Below are 21,586 nucleotides of genomic sequence, written 5' to 3'. Positions count from 1 at the left end.
TGCAAAGGGGCAGGAATCAGAGTCTATCAAAGTGTACACCTTATTTTAAGAGCTTCATTAATTTTGCTTTATGCATTCAACATTAGAGCAGGTATTTCAGAATTGGAGCCCAATGTCCATCTCACACTGAGGCTGGCCCAGAGGTCCAAACCTGTCTCACCTGTGAAACAGCACATGCTTCGTCTGGGTTCTCAAGGCGCAGCAGGGAGAATTCAATCAGGACTTTACAGGCAGCTGCCACTGACTGCAGCTGGTTCCTGGGTACTGAAAAAAGCACATCCTTGGACTCACAGTAAGTTTTAAAGCAGCCCAGTGTAATAAGCTCCCAATGGTGTCAATAAAGCAGGATGCTCTGCAGTGTGGGTACACACTCAGTCTCTCCTGCCTAACACAGATGCAATACAAACTCAGTCTCATTACAATGTAACCCAAGAAATGTCAGCAAAGTGAGGATAATTCCTTCTGCCAGACAGGGGAATTCAGACAGATAAAGCAGTTTCCCCAGCAACATTATTTAATGCTGACAGCAGCTCTGAAGAACATTAAACAAGTTCACAAAGCCCATTTTTTTTGTTGAAATTGCTAAATTGTCAGCCAAAATAACAGAAAATATTTTGAGTCACAATGTTTTGATCATTAACTCCAACACAGTAACGTAACTACAGAAGCCCTGAACGGTTTGGGTTGGAAGGGACCTTAAATCCCATCCTGTCCCACCCCCTGGCCATGGCCAGGGACCCCTTCCACTTGATCAGGTTGCTCCAAGCCCCATCCCACCTGGCCTTGGACATTTCCAGGGCTGGCAGTGTTCTAACTGCTGAAGGATAATCTAAAAATCCTGAACACTGATTTAAGCACTTGACCAAAAATTCAATCAGGTCAATGAGTAAGCAGCCAAAAAGGCAACACTGTCCAGGAGTTGGTGGCCAAACACTCCCATCAACAAGCTTCCCTCTCCATCAGAGCTGACATTTCATGGTACAAAAGCCAGCAATGCTGGCCCTGAAGTCTGATTCAGCAAGAGGGCAAAAAACAAACATAAAAATCTACAGTTCTGATTTACTTTTACTGCATCCAGTCATTACACAGGAGCAAGAGAAGCAAAGGAACACTTACTGAGGCCACACACAGTAGTGATGTAGTGTGTGGAAAGTGCAACGAAGGAGGAGTAGAAAGGCTCATACTGCTTGTCATGGTGCAGGATCTCAGATTCACTGCAAGGGAGAAGGGGACAGAGGTCAGCCAGACCCACCCAGCACCCCAAAGTGCCCCATGACAGGGGCAAGGCAAGGTGACAGCTCTGGGAACACAACCCTCATGTCCCCAGGGCTGAGTCCTCCAGCAGCAGCCACATCATGGCATCAGCACCACTGCCCACACAGGAACTGTAAGGAAATATTGTGCTGCCAGTGTTTCTCCTCCACAGCACCAACAGGTCAGGCTCCACCAGCCACACTCCCTGCCAGAGGCCCATTAACCTTTAAGTTGTTCTAAACTCAGCTGCCCAGAGAGCCTGGGCTGTGTGTTCTGCTAAGGCTGGCAGGATCTGCCAGGCCTGGAGCACGGGCATTCCCCTCCCGGCACGGCACCAACTGGAGCCTGCGCAGGGCTGCAGATCAGAGGGATCAAAGCAGAACACAGCAGCCACAGGCACAGCAGCCACAGGCACAGCAGCCACAGGCACAGCAGCCACAGGCACAGCACCTGGGACCACCTGGGGGGGTCTGGGCAGGTAAGGCAGAGTCCCTGAGGCTTCTCAGCTACACTCCCTGGCCTCAGAGATCAGCCTTCTATGGCAGAGGTGACACCTTAAAGGTGTCCCACCAGATCCCACCTGCACAGACACGGAGAACACAAATTGCTCTGCCTCCTCACCTAATTTTTGCTCTTGTTTTTCCTATGACAAGACTAAGGGATGTGCATATTTGCCTCCTAATCAATCAATTTACTTTCTTTCACGTTTTCATGCAGTGAAACAAGCAAGCTGGAAGAACAGACTATCAGACTCAGCTTCACTCTGCCTCTTCAAACCCAGCCAGGCTCCTCCAGCTCTGGGCCAGAGGTGACTGCTGGAGGGCAGGTGGGGAGCAGAGGGCAGCAGCCCATGGCACAGGCTGTACCCAGCTCCAGCCACGATTTCACCATTCCCTGCTGACCTGAACAAAGCCCAGTTTATGCCCAGTCACCTTCCCTTTCTGCACCCTAAGCCATCGTTTCCAGCTGTAACAGGAGGTGCAGCTAGAACAGAAACAACTCTGAAACAGAACCATTTCTTCACTACAACAAGCAGAAATAAATACTTGTCAGCTTTGTAGCTTGATTCCCTAGGTCTGAGTTTTTATTTAGTCTGCCTAAAAAGCTGAAATACAAATAGAAAACTAGAAAATTAAGAGAGGCTTTACTGGAATATATTCAACAGCATCACACGACCGAGTTCCAACACCTCAGGCCTGAGCTCACCCTCCCTGCCAGAACTGCTCTGGTGAGGAAGGACCCAGGGACTGAACATGCAAAGCAGCCTCTGCTCTCTCCTTTTCACACACTCATTCTGCTCACCCTCCTCTCAGGCCCAACTCCAAGCCAGCAGCAGTAGATCTATGTAAGCATTGTTAGGAGAACAAATGAGAACAATTTGGGAATAACAGAGTACAGGAGAGGCTGACAGCTCCTAAATTACTGCATAGGTCAAGCTGTGCACCACACAGTGCCCAGAGGGTGTAAAGAACACAGAGGTGCAGAATCCAGCACCAGATAGGGATTGGGCAATGGGAGGTTTGAGTTAAACACACTGTGGATGTTATGATAATGCAAAGTGGAAGGCAGCAGTCAAGTCATCGTCAATCCTTGCAAATAACCATGGACAGAAGATAACAGCTCAATCTGGGATGTGCTGCAGCGTTATTCTGAGCACACAGTGAGCTTTAATAATGACTCTCCAGCCTCTGGACTGTGCTTTATTGCTTGAAGGGGTTTTGCTTCCCAGGGAAGCTCACTGCTCAGGCTGGGAGAAATCTCAGTGTCACTGTACACATTAATGAGCACCAAACCCCAGCTCCTGCCTCAGCTCTGCCCCCAGTCCTGATCCCAGCCCCACACACAGCCTGGCCCCAGTCCTGACAGCCCCACACACAGCCTGGCCCCAGCCCCACACACAGCCTGGCCCCAGCCCCACACACAGCCTGGCCCCATTCCTGACAGCCCCACAACAGCCTGGCCCAGCCCCACATACAGCCTGGCCCAGTCCTGACAGCCCCACACACAGCCTGGCCCCAGTTCTGATAGCCCCACACACAGCGTGGCCCCAGCCCCACACACAGCCTGGCCCCAGCCCCACACACAGCCCGGCCCCAGCCCCACACACAGCCCGGCCCCAGCCCCACACACAGCCTGGCCCCAGCCCCACACACAGCCCCACACACAGTCTGTCCCCAGCCCCACACACAGCCTGGCCCCAGCCCCACACACAGCCTGGCCCCAGCCCCACACACAGTCTGTCCCCAGCCCCACACACAGCCTGGCCCCAGCCCCACACACAGCCTGGCCCCAGCCCCACACACAGTCTGTCCCCAGCCCCACACAAAGCCTGGCCCCAGCCCCACACACAGCCTGGCCCCAGCCCCACACACAGCCTGGCCCCAGCCCCACACACAGCCTGGCCCAGCCCCACACACAGCCCCACACACAGTCTGTCCTCAGCCCCACACACAGCCCCACACACAGTCTGTCCTCAGCCCCACACACAGCCTGGCCCAGCCCCACACACAGCCCGGCCCCAGCCCCACACACAGCCTGGCCCCAGCCCCACACACAGTCTGTCCTCAGCCCCACACACAGCCTGGCCCAGCCCCACACACAGCCCGGCCCCAGCCCCACACACAGCCTGGCCCCAGTCCTGACAGCCCCACACACAGCCTGGCCCCAGCCCCACACACAGCCCCACACATAGCATGTCCTCAGCCCCACACACAGTCTGTCCCCAGCCCCACACACAGCCTGCCCCCAGCCCCACACACAGCCTGTCCTCGGGGCAGTGGGCACAAAGCAGCCTCCTCCTCCTCAGGAAGGCCCTGCTCCAGGTGAGTTCCCCCTGTGGAAACCCCTTCCCCAAAACCAGCCTGAACAGACTTCACAGACCGGGAGTTCCCCTCCTCTGCACCTTTCCAAACCAGCATTTCCATCATTTATGTCAAATAAGGGCCTAACTTCTGTCAATTCTCAAAGACACCTGCTAACAGAGGAATACTGGTAACTTGATGATGCTTAAACTTACAAATGAAATACCAGAGTAGTTAAAAAATGAGTTTACTGTTTATTTTGAAAAGGGTAATACTGGTGATTTCCCTGTCACTGCACCAAGTTTATTTAAGGGGAAATCCAGCCACTTTGGGTTTGGCTGACACCATCAAGAGCTGAACAACTGCCTCCTAAAAATAACTTGAAGACATAAAAGATTTTCTGTGAGAAATCTAAAGATAGATTCTTGTTCAGCACAGAAAGGCACAGCTCCAGACATGAACAAGTTGTATTTAATCCTTTGTCATTTAGCACACCACACCAAGGCATGAAACAAAAAATACCATCCTGCAAGAGCCCAAATCCTGCCAGACCACCAGACACACAACTCCAACCCCAGGCAGAGCTGCTTGGAGGCAACAAATGGAAAACAGAGCCAAGGTTGCCTCTAAAGGAGGAAACAGCCCTCTCCCAGAACTCAAGTGGATCCACTCCAGTGTCCCTGGGATACTCTGATGGAACTCTCCACTAATGAACTTTAGGCACAGGGACAGCAGAGCTGCTCAGGGACAAGTGACACTGGAATGGTCCCTAAAACAAAGAATGACCAAAGAACAGCCCAAACCCATCGACACCGAGGGTGCAGCTCCCGGGGGAACAACTGCTCTGTGTGCAGGCACAGAACTCCTCCAATTCACCCTCTGAACCTGAAGCATCATCCACTGCACGCTCAGCCATTGTACATTAAACAAAACACCTCAAGGCATTATTTCACCACCTTCCTCAGTGCACTGGTTATTTTATGTTTTCTAACAACTTACTGTGGCCGGGGTTATATCTCTGTAACTAAGCATGATGCTGCAGTATTCACATATCATGTTTTAGATCATAAAACAAACTGTAAGTTGAATTAAGTAGCTGCAGTGGGTACTCTTATGCACTGACTCCAATCTGGGTGATTAAGACAAGGCAGACTTGATTTGGTTCTGCTTTATTTCGACTTAAAATAGGAGAAACACTGCAGTGGAAAAGACTTAGAGGGAAGTCTGGTCACCCCCGAGCCCGGTGAGACAACACTTCCCACGACCCAACCGGGCAAACCGTGACACGCCTGGACAAAAGCAAAACCACAAGAACAGTCCCGAAGCCTCTCGGCGGGCGCCTGTCCGAGGTGCTGCGGCCGGGCGAGCACCCTCAGCCCGTTATGGGGCCCGAGGGCACCTCCGAGAGCTCCGGCCCCGGGACAGCGGGAGGAGCCGGGGACGGAGCTCAGGGCTTTGCCCGGGCAGCCGCAGCCCCGCCGGGCACCGACCCCGGCCCCGGGCCCCTCACACCGGCCGGGCCCCGCCTCAGCCGCCCCTCAGCCGCTCCCGCAGCGGCACCCCCGGCGCTGCCCCTGAGCGGGCGACGCCGAGGGACGGCAGCCCCCGCCCGCCCTCGCTCACCTCTCGATGACCGAGGCGAGCAGCTGCGGCAGCTCCTTCATGTCGAAGGCCGAGTAGGACGCGGAGAGCAGCGGCCGTACGGCCACGTCCCAGCCGGGCCCGGCCGCGGCCCCCGCGCCGCCCGCCGCCATCTTGGGCTGCGCTGGGCCGGGGGCCGCGGCGCGCACAGCGCCCCCTGCCGGCGGGGCGGCGACCGCGCAACGTCGCGCCGCCCCATTGGCCCGCGGCGCGAGCGCGTGCGCACTGCGTGAGTCAGCAACTTTTGGCGCGCGGCGCGTGCGCGGCGCGGGGAAGGCGGGGCGGGGCTCCGCGCATGCGCTGTGCGCGCGCCCCGCCCCCGCGGCTGCCCCGGGACCGGGAGGGCTCGGAGCGGGCCGAGGAATCATCTAAAAACCCCAAAAACACTGAACAGCGAAAAAAAAACCGCTTCAAGAGTCCCCCAGAACACTTAAATAAGAAAACAATCCCCCCCCGTAAATACCAAAAAAATGCCCGCTTAAACAGTCAAAAATCCCTACTTAAGTAGCTCGAAACCCACCGAAATAGCCCCATAAAATCACTTAAACACCTCAAAACCCACCTCAATGATCCCAAAAAAACACTTCAACAGCCCCCCAAGACCCACCTGAATATCCCCAAAATCCACCTAAATAGCCCCCAACCTCCACCTAAACAGCCCTGCAAAATCGCCTAAGTAACGCCTAAAAAACACCTAAATATCTCCCCAAACCCACTCAAAGAGCCGCAAATGCCCACTTAAATAGCGCCCGAGCCCCTTAAATAGCGCCCGAGCCCCTCAAATAGCGCCCAAGCCCCTCAAATAGCGCCCAAGAAACACTTCAGCAGCCCAAACGCACTCCCTGCTCCGCAGCTTTATTTTGGGATCTGGACAGTGGGGGGTGTGGGGGACACGGCCACTCCCGGGGGACAAACTCGATGTCAAACTGGACCTTAACAATTCAAACCCACAGCGCTCAGAGCCTTGAGCCCGATGGAAACGCTGAGAGGCTCCTCCCCCTGAGCCACCCCACCTTGACCACAGCTCTGAACACAAAAAAAATGCAGGAAAATTTAGAAACAAATGGGAAGGAACTGATGTTGTCATAATAAATAAAGAACACGGAGAGGCTTTAGGTTCAAAATCCTCCCCTCGCTCTGCAGCTTCGTCAGTGGCTCCATGAGGCCGTTTCCCACTGCCAGACACCCAAATCCCAACATTTTTTCTACAGAAATCACGCAAGGTCTCTCCCTCACAGCTGGAGCAACCCTCCTTTCTCTGCCAGATGTGGGGCACAGCTGGCACAGCCAACAACCCTTCCATTCTGCCAGATGTGGGGCACAGCTGGCACAGCCAACAACCCTTCCATTCTGCCAGATGTGGGGCACAGCTGGCAGCAAGGGAGAGCCCAGGATGAGCAGGATGGGTTCATCCTCAGGGTTCTCTTCACCAACACCAGGGAGACACTGAGGTAGGGGCTTTAAGGGAGGTTTGGGAGCTTCTTTTTCAGTCAGACCAGACTAAAACAGTCTCTATTTTTCATCTCTTCCGTTTCTCCTCGCAGGACACACGTGGGCAGTGCGGGTTTTGTTCCTCCAGCAGCTTTTCCTCACAAATATCTTCCAGCCCAATGGAATAGAGGCCTGTGGATCCATCCCTGGGGGGGGCTGGGATCCCAGTCCAGCTGCTCTCCAGGCTGGGCCTCCCTCAGCGCCAGGCCCTGTTCAGCAGCTTCACCTGGGCCAGTCTCTTGGTGATCATGGTGGCAAAGACCAGCCCGAAGAGCACGCTGCTGATCAGCACGTAGTCATAGTCATCCTTGAGCACATCAAACTGCTTGGAGGGGTACACCCGGGTCTGGAAGATGTCCAGCCCGTAGGCTACAACCTGCAGGGGGGAGATCAGGAGCTGGGGGTGCAGCTTGGAGCATAAAACCCCAAAATGATCCCCTCAGGGTGACAGTTTGAATGGGAAGGAGTGATGGTTACACTGGGAGCAGTTGTTATGGGAGTTACAGAATTCAGGTCCACCCCCAAATTGCACCTCCCCTCCCCCCTGCACTCACCAAGCAGGTGGACTCGAGGCCAGAGGGGGCTGTGTAAATGCCCCTCATCCTGGAGATGGTCTGGTTGTAGTTGATGAACCTCTCGGCGTGGATCTGCACGTCTGGTGAGTATGGGATCAGGTTCTCCTCCCTGCAAGGCACCAGGAGACATCAAACCCCAGGCAGGCAGCACACAGCAGATGCCACCAGTGTCTCCTGATTATCAAAAGCTACCCTAAAGCAGCAAATCTGGAAGCTTTTCCCAGTGCAGGTTCATCACTGCTGCAGGATGAAAATCAAATGTATCAGCTGGGTAGGTTAAGTTTTACAAGTAAGTGTAACTCTAGAAAATCCATTTCCTCTGAATGCTCCTCCCTGAGAACACAGACACCAGGCTGGTTCAACCACTGCCCTGCTGTAATACACACAAATGCATCCCATCATCACAGACTGGGGACAGAAACACACATTCCTTCAGGTTGGGAAAGACCTCCAAGATCAAGTCCAACCTCTGACCTGAAGGAGCTTCCCTTCATTCTGTGCCAAGACTCCTCTGAGTCCAGGCAGGACAGGTTGTTCCTCTTCACACAAAATCCAGCCCTCTGCAGAGCCCAGAAGAGAGGTTCTCATCCCTCCCTACCTGCTCTGCTCCGTGGGGATCTCCGGGCGCCGAGGGTCCAGCAGAGCCTTGGGAAGGGACAGGATGGCCCCAGAGGGAAGCCCAACTGTGCATTAAAGGAAAAGCATCTCAAAAATCTCAAAGAATGCCAGAAAAGCCAGGGCTGGAAGGGCCTTCTGGAGATCACCCAGTCCAACCCCCCTGCCCAGGCAGGGTCACCAGGAGCAGGTGACTCAGGAATGCGTCCAGGTGGGTTTGGAACGTCTCCAGACCCTCCCTGGGCACCTGTGCCACTGCCCTGCCACCCTCAAGGAAAAGTTCTTCTTTGTGTTGGGGTGAAACTCACTGGGTTTTTGGTTCATGGCCATTACTGCTCTGGGCACCACTGGAAAGAGTCTGGCACCTCATGGCCATTCTTGACAACATTTTCTGACAGCCAACACAGACACACTCCTGGTGCTTATCCCTGCACTTGCAGGAGTCCAGCACAACCCCCAGGCACGAGTTTTTGGCAGCAAAGCACATTTTGTTGGATTTCAGAGCTCCCCTTTCCCCGAGCAGGCACTCACCGAGCAGGTGGCGGCTGGTGATGCCCCTCTCAGTGATGGTGGCCTCCATGGCACTGATGGCAGAGGGGAAAATGTAGGATTGCTGGAGGACCTGGGGCAGGATGGGGCGGTCCAGGGAGCTGAAGGCTGTGGCATTGTACTGCTCTGTGCCCTCGTAGAGCTCCAGCACCGTGAACTCGTTGCGCCGGGCCTTGGTGTTCCAGTACTGGTACTGCAGGCAGGAGTTCCAGGAGGATCAGGGAATATCCAATAATCACAGAGGGTGCTCACTAAACTGCCTCCATGCCAAAAAGATTTTTGCTTTTTATACGTTTTCTATATATTTGTAGCTCTGTAGATTGCTATTATATATTTACATAGCTTGTTAAGTCACTGTAGCACCTTCCTACCCCTCCCTTAGATTTTAGAACAATAAGCAAACCTTGCTGGAATCTTATTTAGTCTTTGCTATATAATGAACCAAGGACATCTCATTTTCTCCATCACAGACATAATAAATGGGGAGCTAGAAGCTAGGGGGGGCTTCAGTGGGAGCAGAATTGAAATGGGGGATTACTTGATTCACTGTCCCTCTAACTGGATGATTTCTTTAGGTATGCTAATTTGTTAAACTTACAAAACTGTCAGAGTCTGCCATTACACGTGTATTTTGCCATATTTGCACCATGAAGGACCTTCATTACAGGTCACTGCTTTTTATCACCTTCATATAGTCCAGCATGTGACTTTAGGGGCATCCCCAAAGAAGCAGCAGCTTACCACCACCCAGTTCTCAGAGTGCACCATGTGCACGGGCCCCTTGGCCTTTTTCTGCACAGAGGAGTGGATGATCCTGCCCGTGACCCCATCCATGAGGTAGATCCCGATGAAGGTGCGCTCGTGGTGCGTGTCCGTGCTCTCGGTCACCACGGCCAGCAGGTTGGGGTTCAGGGACTGGGGATGAAGGAGAAACAGCTGAGACCCCCTGTCAGTGCCACAGACACCTCCTTCCTTCTCTTCATCTGGCACTGGGCATTAGCATAAATCACCTCAAGAAATCAAGCTGCTATTTCCACAATTTCAGACTGTGACTGACTTAACTGCTGCATTAAAACATCAAAGTGAGCATTCTTCCACTGAGACACTGGTGCTCAGAAAGAAAAACTGGCACCACAGGGCAGCTCATCCCAATGTAGGGAATGGTACTGGCATCTCCCCATGGCATAAACCCTCAACAAAAAGCCAGCAGAGAGCTCAGCAGCACCTTGTAGAGGACGCTGCGGTCGCCCATCACGCGGCCCTGGGAGTGCACGTGCTCGTTGGACCTCTTCCCCTTGACAGCCACAATCCTCTGCACCTCCGTGGGGATGGCCACCTCCCAGCTCTCCTCTGTGCTCAGGTCCTGCAGGGAAAAAGCAGGTGGGAGCTTGGATCTCATCTTCCAAGGACACCATCTCCACGAGCAGGATGCAGATGCCCTTGCTTTGGGGTTTCCCAAGTTCCTTCGGCGCAGTTTGAGGCTGAAGGTTCAGCTGAGCAAAGCTCCATGAAGGGAACTGAGACCTGCCATTATCCATTGGGCATTCAGGGAAGTGCAATGGGCCTTCCATACCTTTTTCAGCCTGAATCCAGAGAGTTTTCCTTGCTCAGCATCAACTAGGTAAAAATAGATGGAATGGGCTATTTCTTCTAACTGGCGAAGGACGTTTTTAGTGGCTGGGAAAGGTGTAACCTGGAAAAGAAAAATTAGGTTAGAAACAACTGATACAGACAAAAAACTCATCCCAGAATGAACCAGAAGGATTATTTTTAACATGTTTATCAAGATAAGGTCTGTCTTACCAGAATAACCTCATAGTTTTGTGTGAAATGTGCCTCAATGGCATTTTTTTCCATCTTGTTCCAAAAGGGAGGGGAATAATTAACCAGAATGTAAAGAAAACTGCCTCCAGGCAAAGCAATTTACCTTGTACTCATCATCAATCAGGAGCAGCACTTTGGCATAGTCTTGGTCCATAATAGGCAGAAGCAAAGTCTGGAGAATGGGACGTTTCAGAACAGGAGGAGCTACTTGGCTTCTCTTCCCAAAGATGGGGTTAAAGACGTACAGAAAACTCATCTTGGTTTCCTGAAAAACAGGGTAAGTTCTGCCTCTTTTTAAGTCCAAAAAAAGGGTGTTTTTTTAACTTTTACTTGCTAGTGTTGATTATTCATACCCTGTGTTCAGCTACTCCATCCTGAAAATATTCTGTTTGGAAATACACATTTGTCCAAACTTATCCTGCATTTGTCTACAACAACCACAATCATACTTAGGCTTCTGTGTCTGCTTCCCTCCAGATCTTTCTCCCCTGCCATCCCCCCATCAGTGACAAGCAGGTGATGCCCAAGAAGATGGTTTTATTGCCCTGTCCAAGGGCAGATTTCTATGCCCATGGAGGGGCAGGAAAGGGCCTCACCTTGTCCTTGACAAGCAGAGTGCACTGTGGAGGGTGGGGGAAATGGGCTGTTGTTCTCTGCACCATCAGCTTGAAGGAGGAGCCTGGTCTCACATTCCTGAGGTATTGCTTCCATAGGATGGTGCCAGAACTGCTCTCAATGCCAAAAAGCTGAGGAAAAACACATGGGAAACACAGGAAAGCCAAAGTTTAGGAAACACCTCTCCCATTCAAGCACTACATCCTTCTCTGTTATACCCCAAAGAAAGCTGAGCCTTAGTCTCCCTTTAGATCCACCACAAACATCCCGTGCATCTCCCCATTATTTCTGCCCAAGCCTGGCTAAAAACAGGGCTGAGAATTCAGAGCTGAGACTCTTTGCTCCAGCCTGGAAACAGATTCCTGCCCTGGCCTCCTCACCTTGCCCGAGGCAGTGACCATCACCATCATTTTCTGGAGGTTGAACTCGTCTCTGGCCAAGTTGTCAATGTTAATCTCATTTTTAATCTGGCTCCGGGGCTTCCTGGCATCATAGAACATCTTCCAGAGATGGGCAGTCCAGGCTTGCAGCAGGATGAGCTGGGATGAGAGTCTTTTCAGGAACATTCCCAGCAAACCATCTGCAAGGGGCACCACAGTGAGAGCAGGAGGGAAAACACACCCATCCCACCCCAGGGCTGAAACTGTGCTGTCAAACGCTGCCATGCACAAACCTGGGCTGGCTCCCTGCCTCCCCCTCTGCAGTAAGTTACAGTTGCCATTTCTGTCACAGACTCTGGCATTTACCAACCTTTCCCACTCTACACTCATTCCAAAATATGCCCTGATCAACTGAAAGCAAACCTTCATGCAGAGGATTTTGTGTTCCTTCTCACTGTGCCCACTTACAGCTGCCCCACCTCTACAGAAATCCCTCAGAGCAATTAAAAATCCTTAATTCTGCCCAATCAGGGTTTGTATTTAAATTCTTAAAGTAACCAAAACACCGGATTTCAACTCTGTTTCAGCCCCTGAGGAGAGCAAGCAGAGGGGAGCAGTGGCACCAGAAGCTTTGGGCAGGAGCAGAGCACACTCCATGCAGGATGGGGTTACCTTGGATGGCTGCATCCAGGACAGCAAGGAAAGACAAAACAAAGCAAAAAACAAAAAAAAAAAGCTATTGGAAATGAATCTTCCAGAAAGAGCCACAGAAAACATTCAGGAGACATGGCCCAAATCCCTCCTACTGCTGCTGATTGGTTTTTTTAATGTAACAATGCAATGTATTCATGTCATCTGGATTGGATTTCCAAAGTTTAGACAGAAAAGGGTTTCTTTCTGCTCAATTTAATTGGCATCAGTAGAGATTTAAATTAATCTCTCAGCTCAGAGTAAACAAAAAACAATAAACACATTTATTTAGGAAGGAAAACAAACTCAGAGAGGTAATTCTGTTAAACTCACCTGCTTTTTTTCCAAATTCTCCCTCCAGCTCAGCCTGTGCACCTGTCAGAGGCAGATCCACCATCTCCAAGCTTACCACCTCTGCCAGTGACTCCTCTCTACTCCACACAACTTTTCCTGGAAAGAAATAAGAGCAGAATATTGGAAAAATCAACTTAATATTTGGGAACTAACTCACTCAATATAAGAGTATCTTTCAGCACAACCCTGAAATGCAATCACCTCTAAATAAATGCAAAACAGTGTATAAATATCTACTATAATTAATTATTTCATAAAAGACAAATACTTCATGAAACAGGAGCCACTTCTGGGAAGAAAACCTCAGGATCAGTAAAAGCAACCTGGTGCTTTAAAAGGGATCCAGTCATTGAGTCTGGATCTCATTAAAACAAGAGATTCACAGTGTGAACCCCTGGATTCCTTTAGAGTCCCACAAATTCCTGTTGCTGAGATGGGACTTTCAACCCTTTCTGCAAATTAACATTTTTGCCACGAGGACCTTATCTGAAAATCTTTGAGAAAGATCCACACCAGAACTTACACTCTCATCCTACAAAAAAAGTTTTGAAATTTGCAGAAAAGCCCTGAAAACCAAAGGCTCTGCCCACACAAAGCAGGGCAGAATTGTTTGTCCAGGTGAGGGTGAAAGTCTCCTGTGTCTTTTGTGGGACTCAGGAGAGTTAAAATTAATTTCTTCAGTTTCCAAGGAAAGTAATGATAAAATACAATCCTTAAGGACACAGAATTTTGTCCTGGTGACTGTTACAAAGGGAGGAAGCTGGGTTTGGAAGGCACCTGGCTGCTGGAGGAACATGAGCATGTGGTCCTCTGTCTGCACCAAGGCTCGATAGCCCACGGAGTCATCCTTCTTCAGGAAAACTTGGATGTACAGCTGGGAAAAAAAAACAAACCAAACCAAAAGAGGCAAGGAAAAGAGCAAGATTAATGATCACATCATCTCCTTGAAGACAGCAGAAATCAGGTGAAACCAGAGCAAAGTGATGCTGGAATCCCTGGCATGCTTTTCCTTGGCTGCCAAAGCAGGGAAGGGGGAGCACTGCAGGGACTGAAATAACCCCTCCCTGCTCACCTGCTGAGGCTTGGCCCCTCCTTGCTCCAGGGTAAAGGTGATTGTGGTGTCCAACAGTCTTTGCCCAGTCTCAACCAGGTAGAGGTTTATGTTGTAGGTTTGATTGGAGCAGGTTAAGGAATCCTGTAGCAATGGGCAGAAAACAAGGGTTACACCCACACCACACCAAATCCTGCAGCAGCATTCCATGCCCAGCAAAAAACTGGGCCTTTAAGATATTTTTAGGCTGTATTTTTAGGTTGTACAGCTGGTGTAAGACCTCTGTCATTCTGCTCCTGCAGGTGAAGGAATAAAATGGCCTGACAAGAACTTGGGAACAAGAGCAGCCCATACCTGCCTGCGGGCATCCTCCAGAGTGCTGCCAGCTTGGAGCCCTTCAGAGCTTCCAGGTTTCTGAAGTGAGGATGAGAGGAGATGTAACATGGCTTCAGACACCAGTAAAGGATAAAAAAATTAAGTTTTCAACTGCCTGACAAATCTCAGCTTGCCTGTGATATCAGGCAGGAAACAGCTCTGTTCTGTTCTATTTTGTTTCTGATAAAAATGAATGTTTGATATCCCCAAGAACTGAAGTCCTCTGTGGATCAGGAAAGCCAATACTTGTCAATGCCCACCTTCCTGAAACAGGATATTCACTGAGCTGGACATAACCAAGCCCTGCTTGTGTTATCACTGAAACTTATCAAATCCTCCTCTTCCTCAAGGGGCTCCCCATCCTGGGCCTGTGAAACCCCAGTGGGCTGGTCCCAGAGGACAGGAATTGTGCTCACCAGTTCACTCCTGCAGGTCAGCACAGCAGCCACCGTCTTCTCCCCAGTTGTTGCAAAACTCACTAGAGCTGCCTGGAAAAGGAAAAAAAATAGCAAGAAATCATTAAAAAAAAAGCCCTCAAGAAACCCCTAAACCTCACTAAAAAGTACTTGTGAAGTAAATAAAACCACAGTGAAATTGAAAGCAGGTGAACTGTCACAGCCAAATTTTGAATTGTGTTGTTTCTCCCAGCTCAAAAACAAAAAAAATCCTACATCTCATAAAGATGGGAGCAGTTACCTGCTACAGATTTTTGAGCCATGCTGCCCAGAGTTACTGAGAGTTGTAGAAGCTGCCAGCTGGCCCAGCAGGGTGAAGGATGTTCAGGTGCACTGGCCCTGGTCCATCTCTCACCTGCTGGAAGTCCCGGAGGTGGCTGAGCAGCCCCTGCTTGTACTGCAGCAGGGAGAAGTGACTTGGGGACAGCTGCAGGAAGAACTGAGTCCGTGAGGCACTGGTCACACTGGGCTGAGTGGCCAAGATCCTGGCCTGGAAGTCATCTGCAAACTCCAGCTCCAGGGACTGCAGGGGAGACAAGCACATGTGCTGGGCAGTCATCCTGCAGTGGGACCAACAGCTCCCTCCCCTCAGCAGCAGCCAGAGATCCCCTGAGTCAGGGGACAGAGCAGGAGCAGGGAAGGCTGAGGCTCCATTGGAGCAAAGCTCAGAAGACATCAATCCAGAAGGAAGAGCAGACAAAAAGCTTTCCCACTCTTCCCTCAATTTACAGAGCGTGACCCCCCCCATCTCCAGTCACCCCCCAGCTCACCAACAGACTGGGGAGATGTCACCATAACAGGTCAGAACCAGGTAATGAGTGACAGAGACTCTCAAGACATTCACAGAAGGCTAATTCACTTTATTAAGAAAGCCAGTGCTTTTTATACCCTATACAGGTGGACCTGATTGGTCCATTAATTAAAACAACATCACCACTGGCTGATTAAGAAGCCACCCTTTGATAAACAAAGGTTTGGGCAATACAGCTTATTACAAACACCAGGGGCAATTGTTTAGAATTCTCTCTCTCCAGCTCCCTCCTGTTTCCCAGGCCAATCCTGGGAAAACTCATCTAGCTTTCTCTCTATCTGACCAGGCTGCCACCACAGGGAACCAGTTCCAGCTGGAACCAGACCAGCTGGGTGAGGAATGACAGGAGTGCTCACCTGCAGGGGGATGTTCCTCAGGTCCTGCTCCGTGTCCAGGGCACAGACGTGCAGCGAGCGCGTGGCCGTGTCCACGCACACCAGCACAGCCTCCCCCACCACAGCACAGGGGCCCTGCAGGGCCCCCAGCCACGGGGCTGCCACCCTCACCTGCAGAGAGACACAGCCAGCTCAGCAGCACTCAGCCTGCACTGCACCCACGGGCACACAGAGGCAAGTTAAGTCAGTTATTTTTAGCCACAGCTGACAAAAACTACCTGTCAGCCTGAGGGTTGTGGATAATCTTGGCTAACAGCTGCCAGCCTGGCTCAGTTTGGCTTCCAGGGCATTCAGTCATGAAATCTCTGGTGTGGAGGCAATGCCTCAGGGAAAGGGAGGGTTCTCTGTGGCACAACAATTGATTTCTCTGCCCACCACACCACAGGGTTGGAAGTGCATTTGTTCCCATCAAATCCAGCATTCTGGCTCCCCTACCTGTCTTGTGATTTCCCCATCCTCTACGCTGAAGGTCAGCACGCTCAGGTGGCTCTGGGGAACGATGCCAACCACGTGGATCAGCCCGGTGCCACGGGAGTACAGCAGCTCGTACTGAGTGCTCTCACTGCAAGACAGGCATGAAGCATCAGCCTCTCACTCACACTGCAGTCTGCAGCAGCACAAGGCAGGTGCAGCCCCGTGCCAGGGGCTCACACCTCTCCTTAGAGGAGTTCTCACCTTTCAGGCAGCTGTTCCACCCACTTCTGGTGCCCGTTGGACAGGTAGTGCAGAGACAGGGCCGCCTTCTTCAGCACTGCCACGTACTTCACTGCCTCAGGGAGCCCCACCAGGGCAGCCCCCTGGAAACTGAGCACAGGCACCAGCCATTAGGGAATTCTTTTCCTAGGCTGAGGGAGCTGGGAAGGGGCTCAGCCTGGAGCAAAGGAGGCTCAGGGGGGCCCTGGTGGCTCTGCACAGCTCCTGACAGGAGGGGACAGCCAGGGGGTCGGGCTGTGCTCCAGGGAACAGGGACAGGAGCAGAGGGAACGGCCTCAGGCTGGGCCAGGGCAGCTCAGGGTGGACATCAGCAGGAACTTCCCCATGGAGAGGGTGCTTAGGCCTTGGAACTGCCCAGGGAGGTTTGGAGTGTCCATCCCTGGAGGTGTCCAAGGCCTGGACATGGCACTCAGTGCTCTGGGCTGGGGACAAGGTGGGGATTGGTCACAGCTTGGACTCCATGATCTGGGAGGGCTTTTCCAACCTCAGCGATTCTCTGCAAGGTTCAGGCATTCACAAAGAATTCACCCAAAATTTGTTCTGGAACCTTTACATCTGACTAATCTTTCTCTACAGTGCAAACCCAGACTGAGTCCATGACCTGTTTTTTCCTTCCCAGAGCAGCCCTCCAAGGAGAACAAATCCTGCAGGCAGGAACTCCCACCTGCCAGTGTCCAGGGAGGTCTCCCAGTTCAAGCCCCCAATGTTGGTCTCCCAGGAGCGCAGAATCCGCCCAGCGTTGGACACGGTGATGGCATCTGGAGAGGAGGGGAGGGGACAAACACAGCGCTGGCACCCAGCATGGGCCAGCAAAGGGATGGGCTCTGCACGCCCAGCCTGTGCTCCAAGGCTGGCTCCACACTCCAGGAGCCCTGCCCAGCCCGCCATGTGCCCCTGTGAGAAACAGCCACTCACTTTGCAGAAATTTAGAAAGGTTTTCAAAAATACAACAGAAGGCTGAATAGAGAAAATGTTACAGTGCTGGGAGCAGAGGATTTTCCCCACCACGTGCTCACCCACACAATGGGGGTTTGGCCTTTTAACCCTATAGCCTTTCCCAAAGTTCTGTCCATCAACCCCTTCCTCACTGTCCAGTGGTGGAGATCACTTCCTCAAATCCTGACTGGAGCTCAGGTGTTCCATAGTGACAACTCCCCCAAATGTCCCAACCCGGCTGTCCTTGATAACCACACGAGGGGGAAAAACTATAAATCTATAAAACTGTTCTTAGCGTGTATACATGTTATCTGTCTGTTAATTGTGAGCGTCAATCAGGGCATTACTCATCTGTCACAGCCTTACCCTGCCCGTGGATCAGCATGGCATCGATGGCTCCTTCCGGGGTGCCCTTGTCCACATGGCGCCACACTGCGAGAGACAGAGCAAGGGAGAGGGCATTTGTGCCCGCACAGGCGTTCCTGCGATACTAACAGGGGTTAAACCCGGGCTGCTCACGGAGCCAGCCCTCAGACAGGGCTCCGAGCCGCCGGCCGAGCCCTCCCGCCCGCCGGGGCCGCTCAGCAGCGTTAAACACCGGCACCCGCAGGGACCCTCAGAGTTAAACCAGCGACAGCCCTCAGCGACCTTCAAAGCGGCCACTCACGGATTTCGCCGCTCCGCGAGTTCAGGGCGGCCACCACGTTCTCCTCGGTAGCCACAACGAGCTTCTTCGAGCCCTGCGAGGCCTCCAAGGAGGCGAACTTGAGCTTCCCCACGTACTGCTGCCTCCTGCGAGAGGGAACGGCAGCGCCGCTGAAATGGAACCGGGGCCTGTCCGCGGGAAGGGGGAACCAACCCGGCGGGACCCCGGCGCTCACCAGTCGAACTTGCCCACTTGGTCCTCGTAGACGGCGGCGGCCCAGGGCAGCAGGAGCAGGACGGGCAGCAGGGCCCGGACCGACAGCGGCCCCGCCGCCATGACAGCGGCCCCGGAGCCCGGGGGCCTTCTGCACCGCGGGGCTGCCCGCGCCGCCGCCTGCGCGGGGAAAGGGCGCCAGCACCGCGGGGAGCGCGCAGGCACCGCGCGGGACAGCCCCGGCCGCTCCCGGCAGGCCGCGCGCGGAGCGGGGGCCTCGGAGCACGGCGGAGCCATGCCCAAGTCCAAGCGGGACCGCAAAGGTGGGAGCGGGGCTTTAGCGAGCCCTAGGCACCCCGACGGGCACATCCCTCTACACCGCCGGTCCTGTCCCATGCCCTACTCCTGCCCCCTTCTCCGCCGCTTTCTCATTTCTCGATCCCATCCCTCATCGCCCCCGTCCCTCTCCCCACCCCCTTCACCGTCCCCTTCCCTACTCCTGCCCCCTTTTCCGTTGTTTTCTCATTTCTCGGCCCCATCCATCGCCCTCTTCCCGTCCCCTTCCCTTGTCCTTTACCCGATCCCTATCTCCTTGCCCATCTCCGTTCCCTTCTCCATCACCATCCCCTCCCGGTCCCTTCTCCCATCCTCCATCCCCTCTCCCATCCTCCATTCCCCCCTCCCTCCCCACCGCTCCCTGACTCTCTCTCCCTCCTCTCCCCCCAGTGTCCCTGACGCGGACGCCCCGCAAGGGGCTGGAAGCCAAGCAGGCGCTGATCACCGAGGTGAGTCTGGCCCCGAGCCCTCTCCCCTGTCCCCTCTCCCTGTCCTGCCCGTTCCCCCGGTGCCCGTCCCGGTAACGGCTCCCCCGCAGCTGCGGCGCTGTGTGGACACCTACAAGTACATCTTCGTCTTCTCCGTGGCCAACATGAGGAACAACAAGCTGAAGGATGTGCGGAACGCCTGGAAGCACAGCAGGTGGGCAGGGGGTGCTGCGGGGTGGGGCTGCCCAAGGGGGGGCTCCAGGGCTGACATCTTCCTCCTCCTCCTCCTCCTCCTGGGCAGGATCTTCTTCGGGAAGAACAAGGTGATGATGGTGGCGCTGGGCCGGGAGCCGAGCAGCGAGTACAAGGAGAACCTGCACAAGGTACCTGCTGGGCTTCCTCTGGGTGTCCCAAAGCTTCACCTGGTGCATTCCACATCCTGGAATCACATCCCAGGGTCACTGTTCTGTGGGAGTGTTAACTGAGTCCATCCATGTCCTGCCACGAGGGCTCTGTTAGGTGCAGCAGTGCAGGACTGAGCCCCTGCAGGTGAGTCCCTGCTGCTCCCCAGTCCCCATGGCTGCTCCTTTCTTTCAGGTCAGCAAACACCTGAGAGGGGAGGTCGGCCTGCTCTTCACCAACCGCACCAGGGACGAGGTGGATGAGTGAGTACCAGCCTGGCACAGCCTTTCTGTTGCCACAAAACCCCAACAGGCCCTGCTGCTTCCCTTAGAGCAGGGATGCTCTCATGGGCCTTTGTCAGCCCCTCCTGTGACAGCAGAAATCATGGAAGGGTTTGGGCTGGGAGGGACCTTCAAGCCCATCTCATTCCACCCCCTTGGGCATTCCAGGGATCCAGGGGCAGCCAAAACCTCCCTAAGCAGGACCAGATCCTGGGGAGGCCGTGGCCCAGCCCCTGTCGGAGCCCAGGGCTGTTCCTGCCCCAGCTGAAGCTCCTGTTGCCCTGCTCTGTCCCAGGTGGTTCTCCAGGTTCCGGGAGCTGGACTTTGCCCGTGCTGGGAACAAGGCTCCCTACGGGGTCAGCCTGGACACGGGGCCCCTGGAGCAGTTCCCCCACTCCATGGAGCCGCAGCTGCGGCAGCTGGGGCTGCCCACGGCGCTGAAGAAAGGTACAGCAGGGCCAGGCTGGGGTTTGCTGTGCAGCTGGGATCCCTGAGGGACAGTGCTACACACAGAGTAGCATTTGGGGCTGGAGGAAACTGAGGGACACCTTTGTCCTTGTGGGCTGGGGCTAGAACTCCTTCTGTCATTGTGCTGTTGTTCCCAAAGTCGTGTCAGAGGCTGAGTAAAGCCCCCAGATTTCTGCAGCATGCCTTCCCTTTCCAGTGGAAACAGCTCAAAACCCACTCAGGAACCAGGCGTGGGGTTTTGGAGCTGATCTCACCCCTCTCCTTGGGGTGCTCTGATGCTGCATGGGAAGGTGTCAGCTCCAAGGGGTGGTGTTGGAGGGAGTGCTGGCTCTGCCCCCACGTTCCAGGGGAGCCCCCAGTGCCTGGGATCCCATTTCCAGGGGTTTTGCTCTGCAGGGGTGGTGACGCTGCTGTCGGATTATGAAGTGTGCAAGGAAGGGGATGTTCTCACCCCAGAACAGGCCCGTGTGCTGGTGAGTAACACAGCAGCCCTGCTTCCTGACACAAAATAATTCATTAACACATCTCCTAAAACTCAGCAGCAATTATTTTAGTTCTTGCTTTACTCCACTTCCCACCTGGAAGCAGAATTTACTGTTTTGCTAGACTGGGCACAGAGACAGTAAAGCAGGAATGATGGATTTGTGTCCTCTCCTAGAAACTCTTTGGCTACGAGATGGCAGAATTTAAAGTCACCATGAAGTTTCTGTGGAATTCTGAGACGGGAGACTTCCAGAAGCTCGTGGGAGATGCCACAGAGGAGGAGGAAGAGGAGGAGGATGATGATGACAGCAATGAGGACTAACAGCTTGGACACGAGACAGTTCTATTTTAGGGACAAAAAGAGGAGGATATTCCCATTCCCTGGGTACACCTGGACTGGGATGATCTTTATAGAAAATGACCCACCTATGCTTTTTTTATATTTATATAAATATCTATGTGAAACTTCAGATGGTTGCTGCTGCTGTTGCTCTTGTTTAGTGATGGTGGATCCTGGGATCTGAGGAAATGCCAGCTCAAACATGAAAACTGGGTAGGAAGGGCGTAAATGTAATGGAATTTTGATAGAGCACAAAGGGAAAGATGCTGAGGGTTTGTTATTCTGACACAGAAGAAGATATTCAGCTCAACCCTTGGAATTTTGCCTTATCCCTGCAAGTATCCAAGGCCAGGCTGCATGGGGCTTGGAGCACCCTGGGATAGTGGAAGGTGTCCCTGCCTGTGGTAGGGGGTGGAACAAATGAGATTTAAGGACTGTCCAACTCAAACCATCCTGATATTCT

The 21,586-nt window shown here is 53.2% G+C and overlaps 3 protein-coding genes across 9 annotated transcripts in view; 1 reads left to right on the top strand and 2 right to left on the bottom strand.

Annotated features, from left to right (window-relative positions):
- UBR4 (ubiquitin protein ligase E3 component n-recognin 4) overlaps positions 1-5,836 on the bottom strand; it is a 94,416-nt gene extending 88,580 nt beyond the window's left edge. For all 6 annotated transcript variants that reach the window (XM_077190368.1, XM_077190369.1, XM_054647799.2 and 3 more), the window contains exons 1-3: positions 5,679-5,836; positions 1,117-1,214; positions 161-264 (exon numbers count right to left, since the gene is read on the bottom strand). In XM_077190368.1, coding sequence (XP_077046483.1) covers positions 161-264; positions 1,117-1,214; positions 5,679-5,809 — 333 coding nt within the window. In that variant the 5' untranslated portion in view covers positions 5,810-5,836. The remainder of the gene's footprint in view (positions 1-160; positions 265-1,116; positions 1,215-5,678) is intronic.
- A 699-nt stretch (positions 5,837-6,535) lies between these two features.
- Positions 6,536-18,697, bottom strand: EMC1 (ER membrane protein complex subunit 1). 2 transcript variants are annotated; one of them, XM_077190349.1, is made up of 24 exons: positions 18,408-18,697; positions 18,194-18,318; positions 17,893-17,958; positions 17,255-17,348; positions 16,552-16,680; positions 16,312-16,438; positions 15,838-15,987; positions 15,026-15,193; positions 14,632-14,703; positions 14,195-14,254; positions 13,862-13,984; positions 13,567-13,663; positions 12,769-12,885; positions 12,418-12,426; positions 11,746-11,945; positions 11,347-11,496; positions 10,854-11,015; positions 10,500-10,619; positions 10,152-10,289; positions 9,668-9,841; positions 8,909-9,119; positions 8,361-8,445; positions 7,742-7,871; positions 6,536-7,563 (listed from the first exon to the last, which is right to left on the bottom strand). In XM_077190349.1, the coding sequence occupies exons 1-24, from the start codon at positions 18,680-18,682 to the stop codon at positions 7,384-7,386; spliced, it is 3,162 nt and encodes a 1,053-aa protein (XP_077046464.1). In that variant the 5' UTR covers positions 18,683-18,697; the 3' UTR covers positions 6,536-7,383. The 2 variants fall into 2 exon arrangements, with proteins under 2 accessions (XP_077046464.1, XP_054503660.2); XM_054647685.2 differs by lacking the exon at positions 12,418-12,426.
- MRTO4 (MRT4 homolog, ribosome maturation factor) lies at positions 18,578-21,253 on the top strand. Its single transcript, XM_054647694.2, has 8 exons — positions 18,578-18,708; positions 19,112-19,170; positions 19,260-19,363; positions 19,451-19,532; positions 19,747-19,814; positions 20,128-20,279; positions 20,697-20,773; positions 20,959-21,253. Exons 1-8 carry the CDS (start codon positions 18,681-18,683, stop codon positions 21,103-21,105), a joined length of 717 nt encoding a protein of 238 aa, XP_054503669.1. The 5' UTR covers positions 18,578-18,680; the 3' UTR covers positions 21,106-21,253.
- Positions 21,254-21,586: the final 333 nt, after the last annotated feature.

This window comes from Agelaius phoeniceus, chromosome 24 (assembly GCF_051311805.1).
Source record: "Agelaius phoeniceus isolate bAgePho1 chromosome 24, bAgePho1.hap1, whole genome shotgun sequence".
Lineage (NCBI taxonomy): Eukaryota > Metazoa > Chordata > Aves > Passeriformes > Icteridae > Agelaius > Agelaius phoeniceus.
The sequence above is the reverse complement of the archived record's forward strand: the minus strand, read 5'-3'. Positions and strand labels throughout refer to the sequence as shown.